Genomic DNA, 13,479 nt, shown 5'->3' with positions numbered 1-13,479 from the left:
TCCAACCAGATGTGTAAGCTCAAATGCACACAAATCAAAGGGAGAACGCTTATAGAAGCCTTATTGCCACTATAGAATGTAGCCATCCAAGTCAATTTTACCTCAAAAAACATAGTTTTCATCTTTATTCTGTAGAGAAAATTGCTGTATTTTTGGTTGACAATGAAGCATCATCAGACGATGATTATATTTTCAAACATTAGTTTTTTGTTATTCTTAACAACTAGAGACCCTTACGTGCGATAACATATATTTGGAACATATAAGTACCATTGTAATGACGTATACCTGCCTATGACTCAACATAGTAATTTGAAATATTTTTTATAATATACTGATTTGCAAATATGGCTGATAATAAACTATTTCATGTGTCAAAAAAATAAAGTTTATTTATTCCTTTTGGGGGAGGTAAGGGCAGAGAGAGAGAGAGAGAGAGAGAGAGAGAGAGAGAGAGAGAATCCCAAGATGTTTCTATGCCGTCAGCACAGATTCCAACACAGGGCTTGATCCCATGATCCTGGGATTATGACCCGAGCCAAAATCAACAGATGCTGAACCAAAGGTGCCAATTTAAATGAATTAAAAGAACTCTTTAGAGAGTGAATACTTTATAGGTATAACATGACAATAAGATATTATAGAGAAACACTGATAAACGTGATTGCCTAAAACATTCTATACAACATATGGCAAAACAATTATGAGAAAAATTAAAAATAAATTAGAAAATATGTAACATATGTGACAAATGACTCATATCCTTAATGAACACTTGTAAATGAAAGGGGAAAAAAGGAGAAAAGCCCCGTGCGGGAAACTGGGCACACGTGAAGAAACAGAAATGGTCCATGAGTCTGTGAAAAGATATTCAGTAATAAATGAGAACAACAATAAAATGCTTTAGCCTAAGAGACTGGCAAGCGTTAAAAGAGATTGGCTACTGATAATGAGTAGCATTGGTAGTTGTGTAAACAGGGTGATTTGGCCATGGTTTGCAAAATGTAAGACGTGCCTACCATTTTGGTATACGCTTTCAACGAATTTATTCAGATAAAAAATTTACACACACACACACACATACACACACACACACACACACACACACACACTTAAATGCATAAGGAAACAGTCACTGCACTTTTGGGACCGAGTGAAACACACCCACTAAATAAAATCAAACACATATGACGTTTCACAAATGGTAAGCGAGAAAGCTTGGTACCAAATGGATTAAAGGTATGGAACTCTAGCGTATATATGCATGGAAAAAATATCTGGAGGGGTATACACCAAGAAGTTAACGTGTGGCTACCTGTGCACAAAGCTCGCAGCACCCATGGGAATGTATTTTCACTCTCTTTTCCAGCTTTTCCTTATTCTCTCAAATTCTGATACAAACAGGAAAAACAAACAAAACCCATTCTCCTCCCCTCCTCCTTCCCTTTCAGAAAGCTATTCACCTTGACTCTCCCAAGATAACTTTATAGTAGATGAGAGACGTGCTAATACTACATTCTCCTAACTTCTCATGACCTTACTGGAAGGTGACAAAGAAAACTCCAGGAGAGAGGTAATTCCTCAAGCTTTTTATTTTATTTTTTTCTTAAGGTTTGAACTTTATTTATATTGACAGTCCATACGAGAAAAGGGACCTCTACGGGAACGGGGGAACAAAAAGTTTCAGGATGGCAGCACTTTTGTTAAAGGTTGTGAGGTCAATTTGATGGTGACATCGGTCTCCCCATTGATTCTGGGGTTTATCAGACTGATCTAAGCCGGACAGGCAAGGGTTCCTTTTTTCTCCATCCCTGCTTTATATGCACACTCAACAGAAAAAGACAACCTTCCCTGACAGGGGTGTTCTATTCTTGTTTTCAAGGGTAAAGGTGGCTTCTTCAGTCTGGAAAGATTTATCATGCCAGGTGATGAACGAGTCCTTTACCCGATTGAAACAACAAAAACCACTGCATTAGTGTGTTGGTCATTGAAGCACTGGAAGACCAGCGAACATTCTATCTGTGCTTAATTAAAGCAAGAAGAATAGGAGATAATTCTTTGATGATGCAAGTCATTTTTGCCGGACAACACCTGGGTTGCGTTGCCTTAAGGTCCAACACGGTAACTAGAGCATAACAACTGTTCGACACATACCTGTCGTACAGACCATACTGGCTATATAAAAAATGTATTAACTGTATTTGCATGTGGGGAAAGATAAAATCACAGGGACAAGTTTATGAGAGTGGCCGTGGCAGGAATAAAGTGTGATGCAAACCGCCAGACAAGAAAAATGGGCAATTTGAAGAGAAGGAACATTCTGAGTTTTGACTTAGAAGTCTGATACTCTATCAAGTTCACGAAGGGAGCCTTGAAAGGAGTCCAACTCTCACAAATAATAAGGAGCTAATCTCACATTAAAATGCTATTTTTTCCGGCTAGTCACACATTGCAAACAAAACTAAATGGTATCAGAACTGATATCCGAAATATTCAACGGCTGGTGGGGCACAAGTGTGCACAATCCGAAAATATGTCTCACAGCACAGCAACGGCATGGACCCTGACTTCCAGCCCCGCAGAGTAGTTATCTGTCTGTCTGGCATGTACTATGGTTAAAAAAAAAAAAAAAGTCCCCTACAAACATGTATGCTTAATTTATTACATCCCATTTATGCCCGGTGCATTTCAGAACCATTTAAAATTCCTCAGCAGCACACCGCTGACAGATACAGATAATTTATACAACTAACTAGAAGAGATTCTCTTAATGGCGAGGTATTTTCTAGCTGAATGCTAGAAGTTTGTCTCTGAATCCCAATTTGTGTTGTGCTATTCCTCATTTACCTAGAGTGTTATGAAACAGCACAGCATCGTTTCATTAGGGTGTGGTTTGAGCATTTTTACAAGGAGGGAGTTGACTCAGATTGGAAAGTAACAAAAAGGTTGCGTCTTGCTTTCATTTCTGACGGACAGTGGCTGAGGTGGGGTATGAATCGTGGTCATGAGGATAATGAGGCCGTATCCAGGTTTAGTGGGAAAGAGTGCCCTGATTCCTCAGTGATGCCTGCCATCGACAAAGCGTTGGAAATAATAGCACGCAACGTGGCCCATCCTTGCCATCTCTGACTCAATCGTCTCTAAAGTTCCTTCATGCTTTGTTATGCTAGATTTCTTTCTTTTTTAATTTTTAATGTTTTTATTTATTTTTGAGAGAGAGAAAGACAGAGAGGGTGGGGGAGGGGCAGAGAGAGAGACAGGGAGACACAGAATCCGAAGCAGGCTCCAGGCTCTGAGCTGTCAGCACAGAGCCCGACGCGGGGCTCGATCTCACGAACCTCGAGATCATGACCTGAGCCGAAGTTGGATCCTCAACCGACTGAGCCACCCAGGCGCCCCATTCTGTACTTCTTTCAAATATTGTGATTCAAAATGGCATTTCACTTTCCAAAATATATAATTTATAAGTGAGGGGTACTGTAGCTAATGACAGAAATCGGTTCATTGCAAAAGCATCATACTATTCCATATACAGCTCTGTAATTCTCTTATTCAGTTCTAGAATTTCACGGGCTTCACAGATCACTTTGTAAACTGGAGGGTGCACCCCTGGCTGCTGTTCTTGTTAGATAAACCATATAGTCGGTGATTAATCTGGTGGACACCATTAGCATTTCACAAGCGGATCAAAATCCGATGTGGTCATTTCTGACATTAAAAAAAAAAAAGCCATTTCTAATAGTTCGAATGCTCACACCTGTTATGAAACAGTTAAATAAAAGGAATATTTACGGCTTCTCTTAGCAGCTTCCATCATTTGGGTTACTAGTAAATGAAAAATATGATCAATACTACATCAGAAAAGATGAAAAGTCCACATGTATGAATGAGTATGTAATCCATTCATCGTTTTATGGACGCGTGGTTCTCCGGAGAGTGTTGCTGAGTGCAAGATGATGGTCCTGAGTGATGAGTTACATTTAGATTGCTGAGTTAGCTGAAAGATGTGTAATATCACACGTAGGAGACAGCTCCCCATTGACTATGCATCGAGGGGGACTCCTGCCTAGAAAGCCTTCGTGCAAGTGCATGAATGATTTTGTGTACGTGAAATGTCACAGAATCATCCACGCTTCAAGAGGGGTAAGTCAAACACAAGTTCACACTCTAGCCTGTGTCCAAGAACATACCTCCTTCTTTGTGCAAAGGACATACCTCCTTCTTTGTCCTTCTTTCTCCTTATCTGAGTTCGCTGAAAATCGCTTAAGAGGCTCTGCGATTTACAAGGTATTAACTAACCCCTCCTCCAGAAAATAGACCTCGTAATGCACTTCCGGGCCACCTACCTAGATAAAACCAACAGAACCACAACAGAACAGCCCAACTCACAGACAGAGTAACTGTGCATGTTTGTTCTTACCTATAAAATACGATAGGAGGATTGCCAGGAGCACGGAGACCCCTACAGCACACAGGGCGGTGCATTTCCAGCTACAGTACTTTGAAGACTTCTTGAATTTAAAAGCACTTCTTGACAGGGTGTTTCTAGGTAGTGGCCGAGTAGGCGGCGAATAAACAGAGCCAGATGCCATTGTGTATCCTGGGGTTGCAGTGCTGAACAGTGGCGTTGTCCCTGTTCCTGTTTTGAATAGGAAATGCCTGCGGGACAGGAGAATATCGTCGTGAGATACACATATGTTAAAACGTGGGAGACAGACGCGGCTGGACAGGAGCGCTTCTCCGGGACGTACCTCATATAATTAAAAAAAATCAGAAATTATGGAAAAATGTTAACCAACTCCTAGCAGTGAATCTGATCAAAGAAACTGATGTGAAACATATATGGCGGTATTTTATGCCCACGCACTTTTACTGTCCCTTCGAGGAGATATCTTGAGACACTATACAGGTATTCTAAACACACCATTTCCTGCACAAAACCATTCTGGAACCTACCTGCAGGAACGGCATTAAGAACATACTCACATTTCACTTAAGAATACCGCATCTTATTATTTTATAGCTACATGTGTATTTGCTGCTCTCTGAGACCAGGTACTCATAGAAACACAAGAATGCATGACCACGTCGATGTCCTGCAGACTAATTTATTTTCTGGACGTCCAAGGAAACATTCTAACCCCAGCCTGCTCTCCCACTAACAAGCACCATCAAGTCTGGCCACAGGCAGCTGGTCAGGTCTCAAGGGATGCAAACTAATTTTATTTTTAGCTTATGTCAAACATGGCCAGGAAGGGAGAGAAAAAGGAAGGAATCACAGAACACTTCTAAAACCAACCTAAATAAATGAAGGGGTCAGTGAAGCAGGTTTGAGATCAAAGATGGAAAGATTCTCTAACAACGGAGCTGGATGGCGGTAGCTGTGAAAGTTGTACATTCTCTTTGTCTGAAGGTGCGTAAGCAGAAATGAAATGATCACACGAAAGGGTGCTGTGTAAGAAATTCTTTGGGAAAGATTACTAACTTAAGATTCCTATCCACAATACAAGTCTCCAAATTAAAAAAAAAAAGCACCATGTTTTTCATGGCTTATATTTCATATTATACCAGTAATTTATTGTGTATTCACTTTGTGTCCTAATATTTGTTATTATTTTCCCTAATATTATTTTCTCTAATATTTTCCCTTCACTGTTCAGTGAAGTCAACAGACTGTGTTCTCTCTTACATACTCAGGAGGTTATAGGCATTCTGGAACATTCCACCATGGTACAATACAGTTTTTATGAAATATCTGAGACGGTACACAGCTGAATCTTTTCAATATTACTACTGATGGACTTAATGTATTAGAAAATAAACTGAATATGTCAAAGAAGTTAAGGGGTTAAAAGGACAGAACTCAAAAGTTAGATTGCGGAGGTTCAAATCCTGCTTCATTATTTACCAGGTATGTGCCCTTGGATGAGTTACTTACTTAATCTCTCTCTTTGTTTTGGTTTCTTAACATATAAAATGGGGACAGTGATAGCATCTACCCTTCAGGAGTTTCCCTGCGGCTCAAAGGAGTTAATATTTACTGTAAAGCGCTTGGAATATTGTGGGCAGAGAAGAAGTGTTTGATAAATACAAGAGGAGTCAAAGTCATTATTTGATGTCTATTACTGCTAAGGTTAATCAGGTATTTAAGTCACAGAGAATCCATTTCCAGAAAATTACTATGTCAACAATAGTGTAGCTGGTGTAGCGATATGGCAAAAGTCATGAAAGTCTGCCTAACACAGGTACGGCAGACTGAATTCTGGTGTAGAAATCAGAGTTGAGTTTGAGTTCCTGGTCTATCATTTCCTAGATACATGATCCCACAGATGCTCAGTTTTGTTCTGTTTTCCATCTGTGGAATGGAGCTGAGGATTTACTTACCTCACAGGGTGGTAGACCGGTTAATGTATCTAAAAATTCTGTGTCAACCACAAAATTAGGACAGATGCAAACGATAAATTACTATTCTATAAATGATACTAGCAGTTGTGTTGTGAATCTGTTTTCCGCCATGGAAGTACCGTGTAAGGCAAATTTCAAAGTCTATAGCCTGAATTAAATGTTAGGCTGGAAACAGCATTTTTTTGAATCTCCTACCATATTCCCATTCAGCATGGTTATTAAGAATGCGGGCTCCAGGGGCGCCTGGGTGGCGCAGTCGGTTGAGCGTCCGACTTCAGCCAGGTCACGATCTCGCGGTCCGTGAGTTTGAGCCCCGCGTCAGGCTCTGGGCTGATGGCTCGGAGCCTGGAGCCTGGAGCCTGTTTCCGATTTTGTGTCTCCCTCTCTCTCTGCCCCTCCCCCATTCATGCTCCGTCTCTCTCTGTCCCAAAAATAAATAAAAAACGTTGAAAAAAAAAATTTAAAAAAAATTTAAAAAAAAGAATGCGGGCTCTGGACCCAGGCTGTGTAGGTTCAAATCCAAGTTTCACCCATAAACAGGCTGGATGATGTAAACTACTCAAATTTTCTGTATCCTGGTTCTATCATCTGAAAAATGGGAATAATAAGAGGGGCTGTTGTATAGGCGTTTTATGAGGGTTAAATATACAAGGGTTACACACATATGATGTGTTTATATTAGGATCTGAACACAAGGGAAGTGCTCAATAAACATTAGCCGTTTTTCTTTCCAAAGTCACATTTTGAAACCTACGTTATAAAAGACCCCAAATTTTCATCTGATGACTTTAAAATCTCCGTTCAAATTTGACACCCTCAAAACCGACGTTTGCAAAATTAACTCCCCGGTTTACAAATTTCACTGGCAATTCCGCACACTGGCGAGCACTCTGGATGAGAAGATGGTCACACGCCAAGCAGTAACCTGATCATTTAGATGAGCTTCAAGCAACCTCTTTCTGGGAGGGACCAAACTGTAAATATTTTAGCCTCGTCTGGCTATACCAGCTCACGGCAGCAGCCATAGATAACGTGAGTGCGGCTGCATTCAAATAAAACTTGACTACGGACATTGAAACATTAGTTTCATGTAATTTTCCCATGTCTTGAAATATTCTTTTTATTATTATTGTTTTTTGAGTCACGTAAAGATACAAAAACCATTCTGAGCTCACGATCAACACAAAAGCAGGTGACAGGCTGGATTTGACCTGTGTCGTTGGTGCCCTGGTCCTGCATTCTCACTGTTTTTTAGGATGGTCCCTGAAGAGTGAGCAAGATGTTCGGCAGCTCAATGCCACTGGAAGCAGCCCGAACGATGCCCAGGCACTGCCCTTGGAGAAGGTCATGGACAGACAGGTGCAAATGGACACTAACTGGTGTCCAACAAGCTTATTTCCTTCAACACGCTTATTACAATCAGCTCTTGTTTATCGACCTGTGTGGCAGGTTAAAATTTTTAAATACTATGCAAAGTGTGTTTTTCCCCCCTGAGGTTCCCTCCCCCTTCGGGATATAACCAAAACGTGTGATACAGAAATTAAGAGATACAAGTTCCCCTTGGATCAGAACAATTTTCATTTCATTATTTAGGAAGAGGAAAACCGGGAAGGGGTGGATGAAGGCAGGAGGTTCGCTGTGTTTCACAGACACAGGCCCTGCTCCTGGCTTCCCCGGTGCCGGAGAAGCAGAGACTAAGGGGCGAATCAGCAGAACCCGAGAGAAGAAGAAACCTGGGCCTTCAATCTGAAACAGAGGCCGAGGAGGCATCAGGATCTCAAAGAGAACGCAGGGCGCGTGGAGGTATTTCAGCTGTAGAGAGCCTCTCCAAGATTCCCGTGCTTCGGCTTCAATTATAAGAAGTAAAATTACTTCTACTGCTTCTAGAGTAGCTTGGAAATAGCAGAGTGCACCACTGGACCCGAAGAGGCCGCGCGGAACAGGACGAAGGCCGTCTCAGCCATGACATGGCCGTCAACAATGAAGGAAGAGAGCGCGAAAACTTCCCGTCTTGGTAGAGGCTGAAATATGAGGTGTTCCTGCTGTGCTCACAGGATCACATATAACAAGGCAGGGGTAGGACGGGGAGAGACATGGAACCGTCTAAGTTTTTAGGCCTGAGGGCGATAAATAAAATATAGACAAAAACATATTTAAAAGGCCGTTTACGTAGCCTACTAAGTTGAGGAATAAGAACCATATAGTCAGGGCACAAATCGATGATGTGTCTCCTCCCGTTAGAACGTGAGCACCGGGAAATCTTATTCACCTCTGTATTTTCAGACCTTAGAATGTTCCTGGCACAGCGGCGCCTGGGTGGCTCAGTCGGTTAAATATCCGACTTCAGCTCAGGTCACGATCTCACAGTTCGTGAGTTTGAGCCCCACACTGAGCTCTGCACTGACAGAATCCCTGCTTGGGATTCCCTCTTTCTCTGCCCCTTCCCCACATGCATTCTCTCTTTCTCGAAATAAATAAGTAAACTTAAAAAAAAAAAGTTCCCTGGCACATAGTAGTTGCTCAATAAATACTGTAAAATAAATAAAATGGTGACCACTGTGCTGATGGAGGAAGTGAGTCTTAGAGAAATTAAGCACCTTGGCCAAAGACCTATAGCTAACAAATTAATAATAAAATAAAAGTAAATAAAAGTGGGAAATTATAGGCACCAAAATAAAAATTATCCCTGGAAAATGTGTTATGCTTTTTTAAAAAAAATTATTTTTTCTTTTTCTTAATGTTTATTTTATTTTGAGAGAGAGAGAGAGAGAGAGAATGAGAATGAGTGAGCAGGGGAGGTGCAGAGAGAGGAAGATAGAGAATTCCAAGCAGGCTCTATGCTGTCAGCACAGAGTCCGATGTGGGGCTTCAACCCATGAACTATGAGATCATGACCCAAGCTGAAACCAAGAGTTGGATGCTCAACCAACTAAGCTACCCAGGCACTCCCTCCCTCACCAATATTTTTAATGTTTGTTTATTTTTGAGAGAGAGAGAGAGAGAAGAAAGGGCAGAGAGAGAGGGAGACACAGAATCCGAAGCAGGCTCCAGGCTCTGAGCTGTCAGCACAGAGCCCAACGTGGGGCTTGAACCCACGGACTGGGAGATCATGACCTGAGCCCAAGTCGGACGCTTTACCAACTGAGACAAGCAGGCACCTCTGAAAATGTGTTATAGCTCTATGCAAAGTGGTCTGGGTCATTTGAAATGGGAAATGGGATTTTGAACCCACACCCATGTGGCCCTAAAGCTTATGATTGTAGCCCCAACACTGAAAACATGCATCCAGGCACTGTGTGTCAGACAGTGAGCTAGATACATGCCAACCTCAAATTAGGCATCTTGCTTTCAATTTCCAAAATTTGAAACATCAAGACATGACGTCCATCTCCTTTGATAACCATGGCAAAGACCTTTCATCAAAAACTATCCTTGAATTGCTATGAAGTTATTATTTTTCATAAAGCGAAAGACAGCTTCGAGATATCGCTGACAACCAAGATGTAATATTCAAAAATACCCTATCCATCAATAATAGTGGAACTGGAGATCTCCTTACTTTAAAAGAGTTTCTAATTTACTTAATACGTATGTTTACTTTTGGTGCTGCAAGAGAAACAGCATTTAACTGTATTTTTTTGGCCACTGACTTTAAGACTCAGAAGTACACTTTCCCTTCCTCTGTCTAAATGACTGTCCATATCAAATCAGTGCCCTAGAGATACTATATTTGTAAAATAAATACAGAAACATCATAAAACACTGAAAGAGAAGCCATACCATGAGTGTATTATATTTTTAAATCACTGGTCTTGAGTAATTTTAGACGGCTTCCTAGGATGGAAGCACAGAAAAAATGTGCAAAAACTGCTTAAACGGGTGCATTTAGAAACCATTTCAAACAAATGGTATCATCTGCGTGAAGATGATTCCTTTAGGCAAAATTAGGCCTCCGAGTAGGCCTGTTAAAACACACATGGAAAAACTTCTTGGTCACTAAGACCGGCAGAAAAGGTCTTTGTCAACCTATTTTGTGTGGTGTGGGACACGTAGTCTCAGGTTTGGTAAGACAGGTTCAGAGAAGATGCCTCCTTTCCAACATCAACCATGTCCTTTCCACTGCAATACAGAAAACATCAGACGCTGACGAGAATATATGGGGACTAACGTATCTCTTTAGGCCCAGAATGTCTTTTTACCCGTGTCAAGGTCCAACGCCATGCTTGGTTTATGAGTAGACCCCATCGAGATGAAACGGACAAACCAAGCCACATGAAATTCAGCCACACGAAAACTAGACCGTGAGTCTTCTCATGAGAGAATTACTATTATTATTTTTTTTGATCTCATTCTAAGGCACACATTTCTGTGAGTCATTCCAGTCTCTCCTCATCCTGGGACTCTTTGCCAGGTCATATGGCCTTGGGAATACGCTTCGCACGTACAAAAAATTCTGCAAAAATTACTATCAAAAACGTGTGGTTTTGACCTGGCATCCGCATGAGGTTTGCAGAATAAAGGGAGAAATTTTCTTGACTTCGCAGACCATATTTGGGAATGAAAAAAGGGGACCCTGTGAGAATATTCCCCATTGTATTCGGCAATAAAGCAGCAGCGGCCGCAGTGGCGTTTTAACACGGAGCGCACCGGGCAGGCTGATTTCGTTCTGATGTTTCTAATGATGCCCTGCGTGACGCCTGCCTCCAGTTCCTCGGCTATTTGTGCCAGCGTTTTCACTCTGGTGATGAACTAGAGAGGCACACTTGAAGAGAGACTATCACAGACTGAGATGAGGAAAATCAATTTCAAAGCCCAAAAGACGGCTGGAGCAGGAAGGTCACTGAACACTAACAGTTGCTTTGTGGCTTTGGAATCTTGAGGGGGATTCTATTTAACAACAACAACAACCGGACGGGAACCGCGGACCTGCACCGCGTTATTAACCGTGACGCGCGCAGCAACGAAAACATAAATGGAAACACTCACTCTGCGTTAAGCGCAATTAATAAGTGCTCGTTTCTCTTCTTAAGTTGAAAGATCTGTTTCTTTGCTGATCTGCCTTCAGACCCACCTTTTCATTTCAGCTTCCACCTCCTGTCCTGGCTTGTATTTCTAGCCGATCTTGGGAGGTATCTTTCTGTGGGTCGTGTCACAAATTTAAAATTAGTAGGGACAAAGACTGAATGCCCTCATCTTTCCTGCTGTCCCCATTCAGGCCTTTGGGTCACCGTTGGTAACTCTATCCTGTAGGTCTCTCTGAGGGACTTAGGGGTAATTTTCAATTATTCTTCCAGCCTGCCTGTCCTGCCCCCTGCCCCCACCCACCCCCTTGTCTTCACCCCGCCAGAGAACCCTGCATTCTTTCCTTTATGGTCTGGTCTGGTCTTTTCTTTTTTCTTTTCTTTCTTCTTTCCCTTCCTTTCTTCCCTCCCTCCGTCTCTCCCTCCTTCTTTCTTTCTTTCTTTCTTTCTTTCTTTCTTTCTTTCTTTCTTTCTTTCTTTCTTTCTTTCCTTCCTTCCTTCCTTCCTTCCTTCCTTCCTTCCTTCCCTCCCTCCCTCCCTCCCTCCCTCCTTCCTTGTCTGTCTGTCTTTTTTTGCTGGGGTTGAAAAGTTCTTTTGAGTTCTTATACCTCAGTTTCCTCTTTTGAATTGATTTGGCAGAGGCAAAGAAGAGACAAAAGTTACATTTTCATTTTAAATTTTCTACTCTCAAATGAAATGTCATGTTTTAAATACGAAATCTGCACAGTATGCCGAGATACTGCTATATATCCAGTCATAACTCTTACTGGTTCTCCTCTCAAGCCACTTACAACTGCTTATTATTTATTTTGCTCTGTTTTACTCCATGTCTTAGCAACTATGCTCTGCTCCTTAGAAACGGATTACTTTTGATTGAGGTTGTCTTTCAAAACAATCAACTACAAAACACTATCATAAGATTTTTAATGGCAAAATACTCAGGTTTTTAAAGTAAATTTAAATGTGCTTCTCATTGTATTATATTATGTTGTATTGTATTATATTACATTATATTGTATTATATTATATCATGTTATATATCACAGCATATTGGTGCTCATGGAAAGATGCTGATATCAGGTATAAACTAAGTAAGCTGTATTATATAATTAAATCGTAAGCTTACAAGAGTCACTAGGAAATAAAGGGGTTCATACTCGTCTTGTTCAGATTAGTACAGTCATGTTATTCCTGTAGCATCGAGTATGTTTTCTTTTTTTTTTTTTATTAAATTTTTTTTTCAACGTTTATTTATTTTTGGGACAGAGAGAGACAGAGCATGAACGGGGGAGGGGCAGAGAGAGAGGGAGACACAGCATCGGAAACAGGCTCCAGGCTCCGAGCCATCAGCCCAGAGCCCGACGCGGGGTTCGAACTCACGGACTGCGAGATCGTGACCTGGCTGAAGTCGGACGCTTAACCGACGGAGCCACCCAGGCGCCCCTCGAGTATGTTTTCATAAGTTGGAAATTACAGGGACTGAAATGAAAAGCATCCTTGGGAACCATGTTATAGCGTTGCTCAAAGTGGCTTGACTCATTTCCTCAATGGGACACTGAGATAGAAAATCAAAGTCCAAAAGAAAGTGTACAACCTCTGAATGACATTTTAATTAGATCAACTTCATTACTGGTTGTCTTCACAGAGAAGACGTTTCTTCAATATTTTACGTTAGAAATCTTTTTAGGGATTTTAACCAACGAAGCAAAGGACTAGAATAAAGAGTGTTGTAGTGTTCAGTTCTATCCCTAAGGCACAGTTGAAACCTTTATTAGGGACATATGCACACCTGGAAGACTATTTCTTTTTGTATATAATCTATTCTATCTTATGGGGAGAAAGACACTACTGTCTAGGAGATGTTCACACTTCCTTCCTCGCTATATTCTTCGTTGCACAAAGAGAGTAATTGACATCAAACTTAACGTGAGCTGCTTACATAAAACGTCTTGATGTCCCGCTTTCTACTTATGTTTCTAGACAAGTCAGTAAAAACTTTTACCTAGAAAAACAGACTGCTTACTTCAAATTAGATGCTCTGATTTCAAAGACA

General features: G+C 41.2%; 1 protein-coding gene across 1 annotated transcript in view; it reads right to left on the bottom strand.

The window, feature by feature from the left end:
* The window catches only part of LOC115511752 (teneurin-3), a 194,696-nt gene that overhangs the window by 162,958 nt on the left and 18,259 nt on the right, over window positions 1-13,479 (bottom strand). The window contains exon 3 of the mRNA XM_032593054.1: window positions 4,421-4,659. Within this exon, the coding sequence (XP_032448945.1) occupies window positions 4,421-4,659 (239 nt within the window). The remainder of the gene's footprint in view (window positions 1-4,420; window positions 4,660-13,479) is intronic.

This window comes from Lynx canadensis, chromosome B1 (genome assembly GCF_007474595.2).
Source record: "Lynx canadensis isolate LIC74 chromosome B1, mLynCan4.pri.v2, whole genome shotgun sequence".
In the NCBI taxonomy this organism is placed as follows: Eukaryota; Metazoa; Chordata; class Mammalia; order Carnivora; family Felidae; genus Lynx; species Lynx canadensis.
This window is presented reverse-complemented; position numbering and strand designations above follow the sequence as displayed.